Below are 19,994 nucleotides of genomic sequence, written 5' to 3'. Positions count from 1 at the left end.
AGTTCTCACTCACTGGTTCATTCCTCAAGTGGCACAGTGGTTGGGGCTGAGACAGGGTGAAAGCCAGAAGCCTGGAATGCAATCTAGATCTCCCTTGTGATTACTCAGTTACTTCAGCTATCACCTCTGTATCCCAGGGTTTGCAATGATAGGGAGCTGGAGTCAGGAGCTGTATCCAGGAATCGAACCAGGCACATGGGCAGCTTAATGTCTAAGCTAAACACCATTCCCCACCCCTATACTTGAGGGGTTGGTGCAGGGCCCTAGGATGTTCTCCTTGTCACTGATCACTCAGTGATGTGTGGGAACAAGAAGTTGGTCAAATCTCCTTCAACGGTTTCTCCAAGTCTTAGGCCAGTACATTGTCAAGAGCTCTCAGAGATAGGAAGCCTTTTTCCTACAGGTGACCTGTGTCATTGCAATTGAACTCCAGTTTGTCCTTGCAGTTTCAGCTGCCTTGCTTCCCTCCACTTTGAACCTGGCTCTTCCTCCTGCCCACTCTGCTATTCTGAAGGCTTTAGGCCACAGATGCAAGGGCAGTAGCCTCCCCAAACATCTTCACCAGCTTCCTTTCCTGGCCCTGATTAGCAAGTTTTTTCTTTTTCCCTAGTTGTGCCCATCCAAACTTTTGCTTTCTTAGCTTCTCCTCTGATTGTGTGTCCCCTAATAATCCTGCCAAGATATTCCTTACTCATATCACTGACAGTGATTCTGAAACGAGGTTATTGCCCTATTAATTCAGTCTCCTCAACACCTCTGAAACTCCAAAGCCCCCTGCTGTGTTTCCTTACTCCTTCCACCCAAACATCCTCACTTTATTTTTAACAGTAGGTTCCAATCATAAAAGTCAGGTTGATAAATCACAGCTTCTCAAGTTGTTTTCACAACCTTTACCAACAAGCTGGGCTACATCAGTCTCAATAGGGGGAGGATGACCAGGTAAACCATGCATGCACATAAAGGAGGATAACGACCTGCAGGTGACACCTGGAACCACAAGTTGGGGGATGAACAGATACAGAAAAGCCAGACTGTTAGGCAGCAAGCAGTCAATAGACCACAACGTTGGCTCACTGGGCTCTTCCTCGTACCGATCCATACATGATGTTGCCAGGGGACCTGCCACTCAAAATTTACTCTGCCCATGTGTCCACATTGTGACTGCTCTGTCCTGATCTCATAAAACTTTCCCCAGACCCCTGATGAAGGAGACAGATTTGGGTTTTACACAATCTCCATGTTGGTAAGCCACACAGATATAGAGGTTTTCTTTTCCCTAAAGATCAGCGCCGCAGATTGGGTTTTTGTGCACAGCGGGCTGTGAACCTACATCATCTGATAGTGCTTCTGTTTCAACTGCAATTGCTCACACTGTCTACAGATTAACTAGGACTTTCTATACCTGGCCTCTCTTTAACTGACTGTAATTTGTGCATTTTACTAATTTTCAAGAGCCATTCACTATTAGTAAAGGATGATAAAAATGCACATACATCTTAACCTTTTTAAATAATCGTCATGGTAGACTAGAAACCAATCAATACTTGTGTAAAAGTGCTAGCTAGAGATAGTCACTTAGCCTAAAGGTTAAGACACCCACATCCCATATCAGAGTACCTTGGTTCAAGTCCCGACTCGGCTCTTCATTCCCTCCTGGTTCCTGCTAATGTGGACCCTGGGAAGCCGCAAGTGTTGGCTCTAGCAGTTGGGTCCCTGCCTCCCATATGGAGACCCGGCTTTGGCCCTGGCTAATATTGCATTTGGGAAGTGAAGCAACAGATGGAAGTCTTCTCTCTCTCTCTCTCAAAAACATTTTTTTGATTAAAGTACTAGCTAAAACTCGGGAGCCTGACCCCATTCACCTCCATAGCATCTAGTCAGCCCGGCTCTTACATGAGAGCGACTTGTTTCAGTCCAACTTGTTTAAGTCATTGTTACTTTGGTCTTTGTTACAGCAAATACAATCAACAAGTCAAATTATTCAAGAAAATGCACATCAAAAACTCTCTCTTATCATTATCCTCTTTCTTATCCTATAGTTCAGCCTTATAAAAAGAACGTGCTCACTTACCCAGCAGGGCTTCAGAGAAAGAGAATAATGTCTCTAACTTGCAAAAAACACAGTGGCCAATTTAACAGCATCTACTTTCAAGACCAAGACAGGATTTTCTTCTTGTCTGAGACTAGGGATCAGCATTGAATATAAGAAGAAAAGTATTATTTTCATTTATTTCAACGAGTCATTTAACCTCTCTGAGGTTCATGCTCTTCCTTTGTACATACTCCAAAGTATGTACAAACTGCCTACCATGGCATTTGACAAAATAAATATACAAATGTTAGTTATTAGCTAATAAATATTAGTTGAATCTAACCTTAAATTATGTTTTAAAACAATTAGTGTAGAATGTTAAGAAATTCTAAAAGGTAAATGACAAATAGCCACCAATAATTTTTTCCAAAATCAAATTTTCTTAAAATAGAAACTTGATGTGATATAATAAGCTATCAAATGATATATGATTGAAAGCTCTCCTGCTTTTTCCAAAACTGTCCCCAAATTAAGAGAAAGGTGATATGGGTAGAAGGGCTCTTCCCATAAATAGGTAGTTCTGGAAGTTTAAGATGAATGTTTCTCATATTATAATATGTGTCATTATATCAATCATTTCAATCCGAGAGGTCTACTGAATTACAACAAAGAAGGTATCCTTTCTTTCTACTGACAGATTCTTAATTGATTTTTGATATTTCAAAAGACTGGATCAAGAAAATTGACATGAAAAGGAAATATTTTTAGCTTTACAATGAATATATGGGGGGGAAGATGCTTGGAAAGGAAATCAGTGAATCAATAACTACCATCGAAGTTTATCCTAATGAAGAAGACTTAGAGAATTTGTTAATATGGAACTTTGTTTCATAAACAAGGTTAAGGTATTCCTTGGTACAAGATAGTACCTATATCTTGCTCTTCTGTTAGACTTTGAAAAGTTTATTAAAGTAAAAATATAAATGAGATGCTTGATCAAATTTCATGAGAGTGTCAGAGGATTCACTCAAGTGATAATTGAATCCTGATAGTGATAGAAACTTGCTTACAGGAAACTGCTTGTTAATGATATTTATCATTGTTAAGTCTTAATAAGCAAGGTCAAGGTTCAGGAACAAGTAAGAGATCAGAGGCTGATGGCATGGCAACGTTCTCTATCTGCCCATGCACAGTCTTTCTATGGGCACATTCTCACGTGTCTACTCATGTGCCTGAGGAAGGGCCAGCTTTTGTTCATCTATGCATGGGCAATAGGACCCAATCTTGCCACAGCTGACTAGGTATGAACTGCCTCCTCAGATATGGCAAAGAGCAGGGTTCATCAGCTCCTCCTCCCTCCTATGGAATTTGAGCAAGTCAATATCTAGAAATTGATATTTCACAAGTGGGTGTAGAAGCAGCAAAATGAGGAGATGGAGTCAAGGTAGGAGACTCGAGGTATCAGCCACGTACAAGTCTAGCTATTAATTAACTAAGATTAGGAAGGCTACCCATGCAGGTTGTTGACCAGAAAGAAGCAGATGCAGAGTGTAGCTCAGTCTACTCAGGTGCCATCTCCTTGAAGGCAGGGACAGTGTCTGTTTTGTCCACTCCTGTTTCTGCAGCATTTATCAGAGTTTTTATAAAACGAATCACTCAATACATATTGGGTAGATGCATCATTAATGAGTTAGCAGTGGATGATTAGAGCAAGCTGTTAGGTGGCTTTCTTTCCAGAGACACTATCTTGCCCCTGGCATCAGAGATTTACATTCCTCCACGAAATTTCTTCCCTTCAACTTGGACTATGTCTTTTTATTGGTCTTGAATCTTCAACACTTTCTTTTACTTAGGCCAATTTGATTACCTCCTTGGTCCTCATAAGCAAATTTCAAAACCAACTCTGTAACAGAGAGGGAGAGACTGAGAAAGGAGAAGAGAAAGAGAGGCATGAGAGAATGACAGAGGGAGAGGGGAGTGGGAGCATCAGAGAGAGACTATCCTTGATTTTTAAACACTTTCCTTTCCAGTGGGGTGAACAAAAGGCACCCTGGAAGGCAGCAGATGGTGGTTCAAGTACTTGAGTCCCTACCATTCACATGAGAGGCCTGGATGGAGTTCCAGTCTCCTGGCTTCAACCTGCCTGGCTTACCCCAGTGGTTGTGTGCATTTGGAGAGTGGAACCAGTAGTCAGAAGATCTCTATCTATCTCTTACATAAATAAAAAATAAACACTTTTTAAAAGATTAGAACAAATAGCCTATTCTAGCAAGTCCATCTCTAATAAGTTTGCCCATAGAAGAGCTAAAGAATTGTTATTGGAATCTACTGTTTAAATAAAACAACCTTGTGGCTATCTCCCTGTGAATTGTTTGTGTTGTATTGAAAAGGGGTGAGTAGACTCCTATAGCTCTGTTTAATAGTTGAGAGTAAAGTGCCCTGGGAGGTTATTCCTGTGAATAAAATGTATTCAAAGAAATAATACATCCTTCTTCCTAACCCTCCTTACCTCTATTTTTCATAAGTATTACTGGAATGCATCCATTATTGTGGCTTTAAGAAAAGCTAAATGCTTGATTTTTTTTTCTTCCACCTATGAAGAAACTCAGAGATGATGTGGAGGAAAATGTTACCCCAGCAAAGTTTGCATTCATAAAACCATATGATTCCCCTGGGCAATAACTACTCTTCCAGGGATGACTCATCCCCAATCACCTGGAGAAAGCGTAGCCTCAAATGACTGATAATAGGTAACTTACCCTTCAGCTGAATACTCGCCCTGCATTTTTCAGAAGCAGATATAATCCATGCGTGCTTTCCACATTTGCAGAAGCATCAAATGGCTAATATGATTCTTACCTTGCCTCTAGTACTCATGAATACAAGGTACTAGAGCAGTAGGATGCTGTGATTGGTCAAAAGCAATACATTAATATTCATGAGGGGATAGAGGGAAGGAAGAAAAATAAAGTACTTACTTGGTCCCAGGCCAATTGAAAAAGCAGCAACATAGACAAGCAAGCTGGCTAAGGACAGCCATTTCAAAAAAGCTGGGACGTCTGCAGGGTCTGTGACTGTCTGGGATTCAGTCTGGCTTAGTCCAGCATTTAATAAGGATGCAGAGGTCATCTTCCCTGTTTTATCCATGTCATTTTTCATGGGCATGAGTGAGTTCCTGCTGTGGGAAGTAATCCCTTTAAGGTACTCCCTGAGAGTGTTGTTGCTAGCTGATAGGTTTCCTTGGCCATAAAACACAGGATCATCCAAGGACTGATTGATTGGGCTGTGGCTTCTGCAGATGTTGGTGAAGTTCATGTGGATATTGAGATTCACGATGCCCATGGTCAGCAATGAAGCTGCCATCACAGAGGAGCCGACGCACAGGAAGGTTTTGCTGCCAACATGGTCTACAAGAAGGGTGGCCGGGATGGTGCTCACAACCTTGACCACCCCAACCCCAGTGGAGGCTAGGCTGGCTGCCTCATTGCTTTGAAAGCCAACGGACTTCAAAACAGTTGATGCGTAGAATAATATGTTTGGCTGGCCAGTGACTTGTACAAAAAAAACCAGTGTTAAGCCTATCATTATTCTGGTTCTCATGTTGTCTTTGGAACGAAACAGGTCCCAAAAACTATACTGATATTCATCTTTCAGGGAGGATTTTATCATAGTGAGTTCCTCTGTTGTATCGGAGACGGATCTTAACCTTTCAAGAACCTTGCTAGCAGCTTCCTCTTTTCCTTTCATCACCAGAAACCGGGGGCTGGGAGGAAGAAAGTACATTGCAATCGCTTGCAAAACTCCCAAGGGAATAACAAGACCAAACATATACTTCCAACCGTGGGTAACATTGGCAAATGCATAATTTGAAATATAGGCAAACAGAATGCCGATGACTATCATCAGTTCATTCAGTGACACAAGAAGACCTCTTCTGTGCTGAGGTGCAATCTCAGCGATGTAAACACAAGTGGCAATGGAAGAGAGGGAAATGGAAACCCCTATAGCGATGCGTCCCATGATAAGAACCACGTAGGATAAACTGAGTATCAAGACTAAACTTCCAAGTCCAAGTAGGCAGGATGACAAGATGATCGCAGTCCTTCTTCCATACCTGTCTATCAGGACGCCTCCAGTGAGGGAGGCCAGGAAGGCCCCAATGAGGAGGGAGCTCACCACCATTTCCTGCTCGTGGCAGGTCAGGGCCAGTAAGGTTTTGATCTGAAGAAGGGCCCCAGAGATGAGGCCAAGTTCATAACCCACCAGGAGTCCACTGACAGCAGCGGTGACTGATGACAGGAAGGTGAACAGGCTGCAACCTACAGGCAGAAAGCACAGACACAGAGGTCAGTTCAGAACTGTTATTTTAGACATTTTACACCCCAATGGAGAAGACACCTAACGTACAACTTTCATAACACTGAATTTAAACATACAACTATAGTCAAATAATACACTAACAAAAAATGATTAGCTATAGAAGAAAAATAATTTTTCTTTCTTGTTTAGGGTGAAATGTATGGAGACATTTAAAAGTCCAGTTGCCTATCTTTGATCTTGTTGGTGTTTTTAGTTTTAGAGCAGAAACCATAACAAATAAGCAGGCAACAGATGATGAAGACAGAATGAACAAGAATACCACCTGGTTCATGCATTGGCATTGGATTAGAAATTCAAATAGCTTGGTTCCTCTGGCCCTGCACAGATACAGAGGGGACACTCCAGGTAGGGCCTTGCAGGTCATAGTGACAACTCTTTGTTCTATCCTAGGTATAATGGTATTGACACTCACTGAATGGTATGGAGGGCATTGATATTATGAGTTTCTTATCTTTGAAGACTACTACTGCTGTGGTGTGGAAAATAGTTCTTCAAGGCGGAAGATTGGTAGCAAGAAGGAATTGTTGCCTTAGTTTTGACAAGATGATAGTAGCTTAGATTGAGTGTTCACAGTTCAACTGGAGATTAGTATATACCTTTTTCAAAACTACTTTTGGAGATAAAAATTATTGTATTTGCTCATGAATTGGAGGTAGATGATAAGGAGATGGGTCAGAAGACAAAATAGCTCTTGGCTTGAGCAGCTGATTGGATAATTTTATGGCTTTATATTAACTGAATACAGTACTATATATTATGTAACATAATATACCAACACATGAAAGCTTTATAGAATTGGTTTTAGGGGACAATGAGAGGAGGAGGAAAAAAACCGAAGTTCCATTTTGGATGTGATCCTTGCCTCCAAGATACTTATCATCCTGGTGATATCTCTGTTATGTATTATTTATAAGGTGCTGCTTTACTTGCTCACACATAAAATCACTGTAGAGTACCCTCTTGTAGCTTCATTCATGTCCTCAGTTTCCACATATTCTTCTTCTCATATGATCTTAAAATCCTAAGCAACAATTTCCTCTTCCACAAGAAAAATTAAGTCAAATCCTCATATTTGTATGAGAATGGAATTATTCTTATTTCTGCTTGCCATTGTTCACTTATGTTTTGATGTGTTTCCAGAAAGTATTTGCTCATTTTTTGAAAGGCAGAGTGACAGCGAGCAAGAGAGATCTTCCCTTAACTAGTTCGCATCCCAAATGCCAGCAATAGTCAGAGATGGGCCAGGCCAAAGTCAGGAACCTGGAAATCCATCCAGGTCTCTCATGTGGATGGCAGGGACTCAAGTACTTAGACCATCATCCACTGGCTACTTAGGCACATTAATAGGGAGCTGGATTGGAAGCCAAGTAGCCAAGACTTGAATCAGCTTTCCAATATGGGATGCAGGAATTCCAAGCAGCAGCATAACCCACTGCTCCACACTGCCTGCCTCTGGATGTGACTAGGATGTGTGTTTTAACAATTGGTATTTAGTCTCTGATGTCCTTTTTCTTTATTTTTCAATTTGCTTCTTTTAGAAAAATTATTTAGAGAGCACCCCCTGGTTCATTCTGCTAATACCCAGGAGCTGGAAACTTAATCCTGGTATCCCACATGAGTGGCAGGGATCCAATTCATTGAGCCACCACCTGCTGCTTCCCAGGGTGTGCATCAGCGTGTTGCTGGCATTGGGATGGAGTCAGGACTCAAACCCAGGCACTCTAGTAGGGGATGTGGATGTCCCGATCACTAGGCTAAACACCCACCTCTATGGAGTTCTTATTTGAGAAATAAATGATTTTGGAGAATGACATTCCATGGAGGCAGATTGACTGAAGGACCCAGAATGGTATTTGGAGTGACAAGGGCAGCCAGGGACACTGAGTTAAGGATTTAAGAAAATTGAAGCTGGAGCTGTCCTTGCCACTTGTCTTTCTCCTTCACCTTCCTTGTTTTCCTGTTTCATTGGATGGAAAATGGTATTTCCCTTCACTTGAGATTCAGGAGCCAACAATGTTATCTTTCTGTCTAGTCTCTCCACTTATCTATAGGCAATTTGCCTCCAAAAGATTAGTAACTTGCACTAAGACATTCTGTGATCCAAGTGCCACATGAAGAGTTTGTCAACAAGGGTTTGTTTGTCACAGAATTAAGGTGAAGTCCTAGTTGTCTCAATTTTATTTATCTTCCCAATTAAATGCTTTAAGGGCTACTGCCCCCAAACCAACCTCCCCACTCACCTTACTTCTGATACTTTGGACCCCTGGGGTTCCACTTGGGCTGTTCATTTGGGACTTTACATTCTAACATGGAGTATAGGACCATCCCTAATGCTTCCAAGATTGCGTCCCTATCCTTGTGATACCTCAAGACTTCGTCAGAGGAAATTTTCCTGGTATTACTTTCTCATGTAAAAACAATGAAGAGAGTCATAAAGAGTGGGCTGTTTATTTTAATGCTGTTTAACAGTGATGAAAGAGCAAGATGTCATTCTATGGATGCCAGAGAGTAGAGATAACTTTTCCAAGAAATCTGCAATGAGCAGAAAGAAAGAGATAGGATGTGGTCTGAAGGAATTGGAGAAAAGTGAGTTTGCTTTTGTCTAAACATAGCTGTAAGAGTTTGGGGTGGCTGGGTGAACTGAGGAGATGCAGGGAGTGCTACAGGAAAGCATTAGATGAGGGTCCATAATTAGTGCTTTTTCCAAAGATATTCAGTCCTGAAGTTAGACAGTCTGCCCTTGACCATCATGCTCATGTTAGCACCCCTGGCCATTTTGCTCCTGCCCCTGCTTCCTGGGGGCCATTCTGTTACAAATCATTTCTCCCCCAGCATGCCGTAGGGATGACTTTTGCAGCTATCTGTAGACATCATTGGGTCCCCACAAACTGTTGAGTTATGCTTCTACTGTGTCTTCTTGCTGCTTAGCTTGAAGACTAGCAGATGCAATAGGAAGATTCCAGCTTGTCTTTTGATGCTACGACAATTCTTTATTATGGTAATGAAATAGAACTGTTCCTAACTGTTCCTATTGAATATGTGATCGAAATCCTGAAGCTTGATGCAAAAGACACTCAGCACAAGGGCGCCAAGGGCAGGTGGCACTGCCCAGACTGCTCCAGGCTGGGCTACCACAACAATAGCCCCATTGTCTCTGCTCCCTGCGAGTCAGATGAAAGCACAACTATAACTAGCACTGAATACAGCGCTCCATTTTTCATATTTGAGTTTCTGCCTGATTTCTTCTTTGCTTTCTTCCCCATTTGCCTATTATGGCCACACAATAAACCCTTGCCAGCTCACTAAATCTTACAGCAGGCTGCAAAACATTCAGACACAGGTTCTTTTGGCAGGCAGCCAGGTAATCACACAGCTTGACCAATTGCAAATGTTTCACAAATTTAGAAGATTTACTACTTAATTTTTATTATTAAAAAGATTTATTTATGTATTTGAAAAGTTGTCTCTCTCTCTCAATCACACACACACACACACACACACACACACACACAGATCTGTCCACTGGTTCACTCTCCAAATGCCAGGAGTAACCAGGGCTGGGTCATGCCGAAGCCTGAGCCAGAACTCCATTCAAGTTTCTCAAATGAATGGCAAGAACCCAAGCACTTGGGCCAGCAGCTGCTGCCACCCAGGCACATTAGCAAGAAGCAGGGTTGGAAAAGCAGAGCAGCTGGGACTCAAATCAGTACTCCAATATGGCATGTGAGTCCCAAGCTGCAGTGTAACTCGCTTAGTCACAATACAGGCTTCCCAACTTCACATCTTGGGCAGGAAAAACTCATGGTTGTCTCCCAAATGCTCTTGCCACTGCAGTCTGCCCTGTTATGGGTGCTTCTCTCAGAAAGACTTTAATCCCAACTCCACAATCATCTCCAGCACCACCCACCCTTCAGATGCTTCCTGATCCTGCTCTGCTGGATTCTGTTGCCCTGTCCCAGCCCCTCTGTGTCGCCACCCTGCCCAGAAGGTGCATGTTCAGAATCCTGGTCCACTTTAAGGCATTTATTAACCTGCTTGTCTTTGCTATTGTACCAAAAGTTCTCTCAAGGCAATAATGTTGTTTTACTCATATCTGTCATCTCTAGTCATTTGGCACAAAGTAAGGAATCCAGGTTTGTTGTGTCAATGAATGATGGGAAGAAGCACTCCCCAGTGTTGACCCTTGCTCCTCTCTTTCCCAAGGAGGTATCTTCCGGCTGGGGTTAGCACTTAGTATTATGAAATGCTTGGCCTACAGGACCCTCAAGTTACATAACTCTTAGCATTGGAATAGCATGCTGTCAGCATTTCTACACAGCTTTCAACACTATTCTTAGTCAATACAGCATCATTGCTGGGGGTGAGGGGGTGACACAGTGTACCGTATTTCATTGTCCTGTGGATATCTTCACTTTACTGTCCTTCAGCCTCGTGTGTGGAGCTGTTCTCTACTCCTTCAGAGTCAGTGTTTCCCAACCCCTTTCAGTAAGCTAGGTTTTCAGGCTCCACAGCAGTCTCCAGGTACTCGCTTTGTGGGCCATCAGCACCACTTGATGTTTCCAGAGACTTCCATACCTTCCTGTTCTCTAGATTTGTGCTTCTCTTCATGCTGCTCCCCCTCACCTCAGTGTCCTTTTCCTTCCTCACAGCCTCGGGAACCCTGACTCATCTTTGATGATCTAGCTCACATGTTCAAACCTTTCCCCACCAAATCTTTCCAGACTGCACTTCTTGGGTTACCACTAATCTCTCTTCTCTTGCTTGCCTGTGCACTCATGGCCCTAGGCACCTGGATTACAACATTTAGTCATGTCTGTCTCCTGCCTTGGATTGGGGGCCCCTTGGGAACAGGAGTGTGTGTGTCATAGGCTGTACTCAGTGGAGCCCACAGAATGACCCAGGAAGCAGGTGCCCTGGGTCAGCCATGCAGAGTGGTTGGTGTGGTGCTTCCAGCCTGCCAAAGGTCCCAAGTGCTGCCTGTCTGTGTTGAACCATGTATGGTGACGTTGCAGTGGTAAATATTGGAACCGAGCCTTTATCTATCAGGGGTGGAGAACCTTTTTTCTGTCAAGGGCCATTCGAATATTTATAACATTATTCATCATTATTCATGGGTCATGCAAAATACCAACTTAAAAAAATAGGCACTATAGACTTATTGAATTTTGAGTCCCACCTGTGGTTGCCTTGGGAGAGCCAGATCAAATGATTACATGGATCTTATATGGTCTGCAAGCCAGACATCCCTGCCTTACCCCCTCTCACTGAAACCTTTTATTTAAGGTATACAGACTTCATGTGTTTCATAAATACAACTTTAGGAGCATAGTAATTCTTCCCACTGTACCCGCCCTTCCACCCACACTCGCACCCTTCTTCCTCTTCCCTCTCTTACTCCCATTTTTATTTTTTACTTAGATCTATTTTCAATTAACTGTATACACATAAGATTAACTCAATACTATGTAAAGATTTCAATAAATAGTATGAAAAAAAAAAAAACTGTTCCTCAACAGTGGAGGCAAGGGCTGTTCAAAGTCATTGCATCTCAAAGTGTCAATTTCACTTCTATAGATTACTTCTTAGGTGCTCTATTAGTTATCACAGATCAGGGAGGACATACGGTATTTGTCCTTTCGTGACTGGTTTATTTCACTAAGTATGATGTTTTCCAGTTTTATAACTACCATCCTGCCCCTCTCAACCCTCACCAGAGCACACAATGAAAGGTTGGTCAACAGAAACATCCTCCCTCCATCCCTACCATGTTTGACCTCTCTGAGAAAAGAGAAAAAAAAAAAGAGGAACTTTGCTCTCTTTTTTAATTTTCCAAACCCAGGTTTGATACAATAGCAGTGCTGTCATAGACAGTTTCCTGAAGCTAGTAGTCTCCCGGTTCTATGGGCTGGAGAGGTTGCTCCTGATCCCTTTCTGCCTGTTTCACATATGACCTGCATTCTTTCTTTCTTTTCTTCTCTTTCATCCTTCCTTCAACTCCAAACTTTCCCCAGGATAGATCTGGGTGCTTGCTTCTTCTGCATTTTCTGCTACTTGTTGAGTTCTTCTGCTAAAAAACAAAACAAAACAAAACAAAATTCTTCCAAGATTTTTGGTAATTTTTGTCCTATTTATTTAATCATAATTACATCTGTGTTATTTATATATATATATATTCATTTCCTTTTTCACCTCTATCTTCTTTTCTTTTTTTGTCAGCACCCTTGAATAGCTTGTCACATTGACCCCTCCAACACAGACTTCTGACAATTCTGCAATGCAGTTTTATTCTCCCCACTCTGTATGTCTTATTAAGGTCTATTTGCATCTCACTTCTCAGCTGGTTTTATCTTCACCTCAGTTTGGTGTTACCGCCAGATGTCCTAGATCTTTTCTCATACTCTGTTTTTCAAAGATTATATTGAGAGCCTAAGTCAGGTGCTTTTGAACATATATTTATGTTTTCTCTAAGAAGAAATCCTAAACTGCACCCTTTTCCTTTGCTTGTGAATGCACTTGCCAGTAAGAACATTTGCTGCATCCCCTTTATTCAGCCCCCAAATCACTTACGATATTTTTGACTGTAGAACCCAACAACCTGGAAAACAGATTTAGCACATAATGGTTTTTATTGTTTAATTAACAAGAAGCTCTCACTGGGCTTGGTGACTCCAAGAATTCACACTCCACCCATACTGGTATCCTTTCCTCCTCCGAGCGTTGTCCTTTATACACTGGCTTTCACCGTATGTGCAAGGTGAATGCCACCACTCCCGGAAAAATGTTCTCACACAATCAGATCCAAAGGCAGGAGAAGCTAGGAGAAAGCTCAAGGCAAAGAGCTTAACCTCTTGTGCTTCTCCCTTTTTGTCAGGGAGAGAACTTTCCAAAAGCACTCTGGAAGACTTACCCTACTGTCTCATTGACCACAACCAGTGGATCGCTGGCCAAATCCGGCTGCCAGACACACTGGGAAGTAAGTACTGTATCTTTCAGTTACCCAGATAGGAAGGACAGAAAATCAAAAGAGAGTTGAAATGATTTGCGTGTTCCACATCTGACACACCTGCTCCAGTCATCTGGTTGCAATAAGAAGCTTAGTCTTGAACTAGAGGCACAATTGATGTGCACAACTGCTAGCCAAACTTCCAATGTCTGGAAGTTATTTGTATGATGCAGTTGCATTGGACTGTTTCTACTTTTTGATTCCCTGACTGTGAATGAGATCTATCTTTTCTGAATTATTTAAAGAAGTCTGTAGTTCTTTGCTTGTCAAAAACACTATCTGGGATGGGCATTTGGCCCAGTGGTTAAATCAACTCTTGGGACACTAGCATCCTATATTGTAGGACTGGGGTTCTTGTACTAGATCCTCTCCTGATTCCAGCTTCCAGCTACCACAGATCCTGGTAATCAGCAGGTTGTGGTTCAAGTAGTTATGTTCCTGCCACCCATATTGGGGACCTGGATTGAGTTCTTGACTTCCGGTGTCAGCCTGGTCCAGCCCTGGCTGTTGTGGACATTTAGGGGGTGAATCAGCAGATGGGAGTGCTCCCTCTGTCTCTCAAACAAATTGAATTGAAAAATAATTTTTAAAAACATTTTGTTTTAAAAACATATTAATATTAATATTAATTAATTGATTAAAATCAGCAATGCCAAACTACAACGTGTGGAATGTACCAGCCTAGTGGCTCTTCTAGGCTTGGTCTCTTCATAACGATGGCTGTGTTTTCTAAAATGCAGTGAGCTACCTTCTTTCCTATTCAACCCAGAGTTGTTGCAATCCTGGAAATTATAGTCCCTGAACAGGTATAGAAAGACAAGGAAAAATGACAAAATGGTGGAAAGAGTTAGGCTATAGGGCAAAAACTTCTGGCCTCACCCCCCCCCCCCCAACAACCTAGACAGAGATTCTAAGGCTGTGTGTAGTTATCTTCCCTTTCCCTGGATGGTGAAAGTTCTGGGTCTCCAAAGTAAGGTTGCACAGAGTGAGTGGGTAGAAATCTAACATTTGACTATCTGATCTTATAGGATAAGTTCACATCTGCATTTTATTTATTATTATGTTCTATTGACAAATATTCTGGCTTTCCTTGCTATTGTGATGTTGCATGTTTTTCCAAGTTTTCATGGAGATACTCAACAAACGGTTAAGAGGGTGAATCTGGAGAACAAGCCAGCAGTCTCTGATGGAGAACACTCTGATGTTCCTGGAGTACAGATTCTCAATGCATGAAATGGTAAGCTATGGATTTCTGAGAATCCAAAACCTTCACAAAGATTCTTAGCTCATGGGGGATTATTTAATGTCAGAAAAAAATGGCAATATTTACTTGTTCTGCAAAATTTCAAGAATTAAAAATTCTTTTAATGTCACATGCTACTGCAAACATGGTAACTTTCTATCATTCTATTTTCTAATCAATAAGTATAAAACTGCAAAGTACAGATGGAGTGTGCATACTCAAACATAGCTCAGAATCACTCCTACAGATTTTAAAATTCTCTAATGAGGGGCATGAAGTGGGAAAAATATAAATAATATTGGAAAGCCTGTGGGTGGAGATTCTTTTGGAAGATTATTTTATTTACTAAAATTAAGACCCAGTGCAGTGGCGCAGTGGGCTAAGACCCTGGGATGCAGCGCTGGCATCCCATATGGGCAACAGATCTAGGCCAGTTGCTCTGCTTCTGATCCAGCTCCCTGCTAATGTGCCTGGGAAAACAGCGGAGGATGACCCAAGTGCTTGGTCCCCTGCACTCAACGTGGGAGACCTGGAGGAAGCTCTGGTTCCTGGCTTCGGGTTCCCAGCCCGGATCATTGCAACCATTTGGGGAGTGAACCAACAGATGGAAGACCTCTCTCTGTGTGTCTCTCCCTCTCTCTGTAACTCTGCCTTTCAAATAAATTAAATAAATATTTTAAAAAAAGAAAAAGACCCCTATGGCCACTGGCTGTTAAAGGAGATGCTCACAGGTGTGTGGATAATGGAGAGGTGGACTTGAGTTGGGGGGAGGGGGTTGAGATACTTCATCATTCAAAGGGAGAATTCTGATGAAGGAAAAAGAGAGGACACTTAACAACAATAAAACCAGCAAAGAGTGCTGAAAGATAGAAGTGGAGAAAAAGGTCAGGATGAGTTGTCAGGTTGTAGGTTGGGCATAGAGAGAAGCCAAGGAAGCCATGTTAAGAAACTTGGTTTCCAAAGCATTCTCTATGGTGGATTTGACAGAAGTTTTAAGAAACTTAAAATCTGAAATGCAGACAGACAGAGCAACAGAGAGACAGAGAATTTTGCTTTGCACTCGGTGCTCCCATCACAATGGGATCTTTAGACTTCTATGAACATGCCCTCTGTCTTCTCCAAACTTGTACACAAGCTATTTCCTCTGCTTAGAACGCTCTGTAAGCACATTGGCCTCCCTTTTACTCTCCTGACCCATCTTAGTCAAACAGTCTTCCAGAAGGTTGCAAAAACTAGCTGAGCATCCCTCTGTGCACAATAGTTTTATCAGTCGGGACACGACCTCTACTGAAGTAGTCCTAATCCCCTTGTCTCCTGCCCAGTCAGCAATAAGCTTCTGCAATGCACTGATGCCTCTTGTTTACCTTGAAACTCCAGGGCCTAGCATTTTATCTGATTCATAATAGGCACTGAACTTTGCTGAAAGATTGCCTTATAATCATTAAGATTCTCATCTTTCTGATGAATTGGGGAAAACTGCAAGCAGGGATAATGTCTTGCTCATCTTTCTTACTATGAGGCATCCAGTACTGTGTCTTTCCCACAGTAGGCAGCCAGTAAGTATGCACTGAATTAAAATGCGCTCTAGTTCAGCTCACCAAACAGTTCTTCATTCAGGTTCTCCTTTAAGTGTTAGGCACGCACTAAGCACCAGCACTGTTGTGGGCACAGAGGCTGCTGGACAAGGCTTATCTGGATGGTCAACATAATCGGCCTCGGTGGCCACAGTGAGCACTGTGGTAAGAGGCTTCCTAGGTTTCTTTTGGATTTGAGGGCATAAGAGGGTGGTACTTGTGCTGCATGTATGTGACCCCTGATGTGTATAAACTGCAAATATGAAGGGTCTTGGAAAGTTCATGGAAAATGTGTCTTATGAGAAAATACACAGGTTTCAAAAATGTCTTGTACCAAAATAAACTTATTTTTAATTCCATTTTCCACAAACCTTTTGAAGTACCCATGTACCATTCCTACCTATTATGAATTGCACAGAACTTTCTAGATACCATCAGTCAGCTTGGAGCTCTGCTAAGAATATGCTTATGTGTTTTATCAAAGAGACTTATAATCTTATAGAAAAAAGACATTACATGGAAAATTAGGGAACTAAAATAGAATGCAATCAAGTTTTGAATGAGTGTAACTTATACCCAGATTTCCAAATCAGATTGATCAGGAAGTAGAAACATCAGTGCTGGCTGGTCTTATTAGTCAAGAGGCAAAAGGCTGGGCTGGATTGTGGATTCAGAGTTTCAGATCCCTGTGCTACCACCTGGAATCAGTGCTACCTGTGCCAGGTGGCCTTAATTCCCTCCAGGAGGAAGCTGGTGGAGGTCTGATCTCGAATCTATCAGCTAGACTTTACCACCTGCAGCGAGACTTTAACCTTGCTGTTCGTGGGAGTCCTCATTCATGAGATTAAAGATAATAATATTATTACTTCATAAAGCTGTGAGGAGAAATGAGATAGAAGAGCACCCGGGGCATGATAGCAGGCACTTGGCAGACGTTGACTGTTCTTGACCTCAGTTTCCCTCTGTGAACGGGGTGGGGTGGGGGAGGGAAGGGAATATCACCTTCTTGGTTGTAAAGAAAAGAAAGGACAACAGTAACAGAAGCACTTAGACCACAGCAATCATTAAACAAAAATTTGTTTAATCTGCATCTATAAGTTAAAATCGCATAATATGATAGAAAAACATCGAAACAGTCTTTCTTATGGATAGCAAAGGAAATAAAATGATACCTTGTTTCTAGCATAACAGTCATGCCTTTTTACAAATTCTTGAATTCCTTTGTTTTTAAAATTGCCACTGCCTCATAATCCGGCTTGCATTATAAAAAAATTCTTCCTGTGATTTCTATCTTGTGGTTTCTACAATTTAGTTTCCCCAATGGAAATGAAACACTTTATTAGCGTGGGGATGCTCTCTCACTACACAAATTGACCCTAATAATTTCCCTCTGTGCTTAAAAGGTCTTGCATGTCTGAAGCTGACATGTCATTTGGGGAAGGTTTCTGAATGAGCTTGGTACATAGCCCCAGCTCCAACTTCCATAAAGTGTGGAAACATTTGCTAGAAAATAACATGGGCATTGCTAACAGCCCCAGAACGCAGGGATGCCAGGCAGAGCTGAGTCATGAGTTGTCAGAGAAGGGATTACTTGCCAGGGAATCATAATGAATAGTGTATAGATCATTTACACCTGGTTTACTTAAGGAAAAAACTAATCCTATAAGTCAAACAAAGGACTGCATTTTTCTCTCTGATATTTGGCAGAATTTTATAAAGTGAAATCATTGTTCAAAAATAATGACAGCCCCTAAAATTAAAATGATGTGATTTCTTTAGTCTTCTTACTTTTACTTAAATTGAATAGAATTAGTATAATATTGAGAGACAGCTGAAACCAGCAGAAAAGGTAGAAACTAAGGGTGGGGCCTGGTGCTATGGTGTAGCAGGTTATAGCCCCAGCCTCCAGCTCTGGCATCCTATATGGGCACCATTTCAAGTTCCGGCTGCTTCACTTCCCACCCAGCTCCTTGTTAATGGCCTGGGAGAGCAGCAGAGGGTGGTCCAAGTGCTTGGGTCCCTGCACCCATGTGGGAGACTCGGAGGAAGCTCCTGGCTCCTGGCTTTGGCCCAGCCTAGTCCTGGCTGTTGTGGCCATTTGGGGAGTGAGCTAGGAGAGGGAAGATCTCTCTCTCTCTCTCTCTCTCTCTCTCTCTCTGTCTCCTTCTTTCTGTCTATAACTCTGCTTTTCAAACAAATAACTGAATCTTAAAAAAAAAAAAAAAAGAAAATGAGGGTGAAACGATGTAGAAAGGAATATTACACCAGTGGGCAACAACGCAAACAAAATAGAGCAGAAAATAACTCATACAATATATAATTTACTCTGAATACATTTGCTCAGTTTCACCTGGGAAGTGTTTTTTTTTTGGGGGGGGGGGATGTCAGTTTCTGTGACTTTGACTGAGATCAGATACTTTTCGAGGAAAGAAAGGATGAGAAATGGCCTTCATTTGCACTTGCGTTTGCTCAAGTAGCCCCTTGGGAAGGAGCCCATTCCAACTTTCCCTTTCTCACCACCGTAACTTGGTTGTCTTTTAAGTGGATTTCCTGATGCTATTTTGTTCAGTAATTCACCCATCTGGGAAATTCATGATGACAAAAAAAAATATGAACTAGGGAACTCCGACTCTGCTTAACGTGGTAATCTTATAAAACCAGTTCTTGCTCACACAGTCTAGGTAAACAGCTGCTGTATTTCCTAGGAGCTAAAGCCAATCGCTCATGAATGGAGGGCCGTTCGGAGCTCTCAGAACCTTTTTAATCCTGAAGCTAACTAGTAATTGGGCTCCTCTCATTAAAAAAAAAATGCTGCCTATGAAACCATAGTTTAAAAACTACCCATCTTTTCAAAAATGTATTGATGTGAAAGGCAGAGAGAATTCGCTTCTCTTCTGCTGGTTCACTTTCCCAGTGCTGATTACAGCCTGGATTGGGATGGGGCCAAAGTCTTCCCAACTCAATCCAGGCCTCTCACCTGGGTGACAGGGACACAATTACTTGCAACGTCCCAGGGTGTGCCTTAGCAGGATGCTTGGAAACAGAGGCTGGAGCTGGGAATCAAACCTGGGTATTCTGATATGGGACACGGGCATCTTAATGGGCACCTTAACTGCTAGGCCAAAAGCTAACCCCAGAACGAACTATTCTTGAATGAAAATAAAATCTCACACATCTACGGCAATTAAAATGAGCATTTTAAAATTGGCTGATTCATCTTTAATCCACACACACGCCTTTGAGGTTCCTTAGGCTGCCTTAGAGTGTATTCATTTCATTGTGAGCTCTCTCTCTCTCCCCCAGCCAGTGTAAGATCTAGTCACTAAAAAGTACTCCTTTGAGAGTTACTCACAAGGAAGAACCATCAATCAGCTGCCACCAGGCCTGCTCCTGGGACCCCACCGGCCTCAGGAGCTGCCGGCAATCTGGCAGACACTGGGGTGAAGCTGAAAAGATTTAACAACCGCGACACGGGGACACTGGCTGCAAAAACCAGTTCAGGCATGCTGGTGTGAGCCGGTTAGTCCCAGCCCGCCCAGGTCTCTGGAGCACTTGGCTGCGTGCTGTGGGGCCAGCCTCCTCCCTGCCGCGGCCTGTGCTTCTGCTGCCGCTGCGGCGGCTGCCGAGAGGGGGTCCGTGGCAAGTGACAACTCGGGCCCTCTCTGGGTGTGGTGCCGTCTGCTTGTGGAGCCTGCTCTCGCAGTTCGCCCTGAAACCGCCATGTTCCTCCTTCCGCGGGGAGCCCCAGAGGCGCCATTGGCC

The 19,994-nt window shown here is 42.5% G+C and overlaps 1 protein-coding gene across 1 annotated transcript in view; it reads right to left on the bottom strand.

The window, feature by feature from the left end:
* The window catches only part of SLC2A12 (solute carrier family 2 member 12), a 60,144-nt gene that overhangs the window by 36,224 nt on the left and 3,926 nt on the right, over positions 1 to 19,994 (bottom strand). The window contains exon 2 of the mRNA XM_002714749.6: positions 5,011 to 6,351. Coding sequence (XP_002714795.4) covers positions 5,011 to 6,351 — 1,341 coding nt within the window. The remainder of the gene's footprint in view (positions 1 to 5,010; positions 6,352 to 19,994) is intronic.

The sequence above is a fragment of the Oryctolagus cuniculus genome, chromosome 5 (genome assembly GCF_051225735.1).
Source record: "Oryctolagus cuniculus isolate XC-2025 breed Fujian yellow rabbit chromosome 5, ASM5122573v1, whole genome shotgun sequence".
Lineage (NCBI taxonomy): Eukaryota > Metazoa > Chordata > Mammalia > Lagomorpha > Leporidae > Oryctolagus > Oryctolagus cuniculus.
Note: the sequence above shows the minus strand (reverse complement) of the source record. Positions and strands in the feature narration are given on the sequence as shown.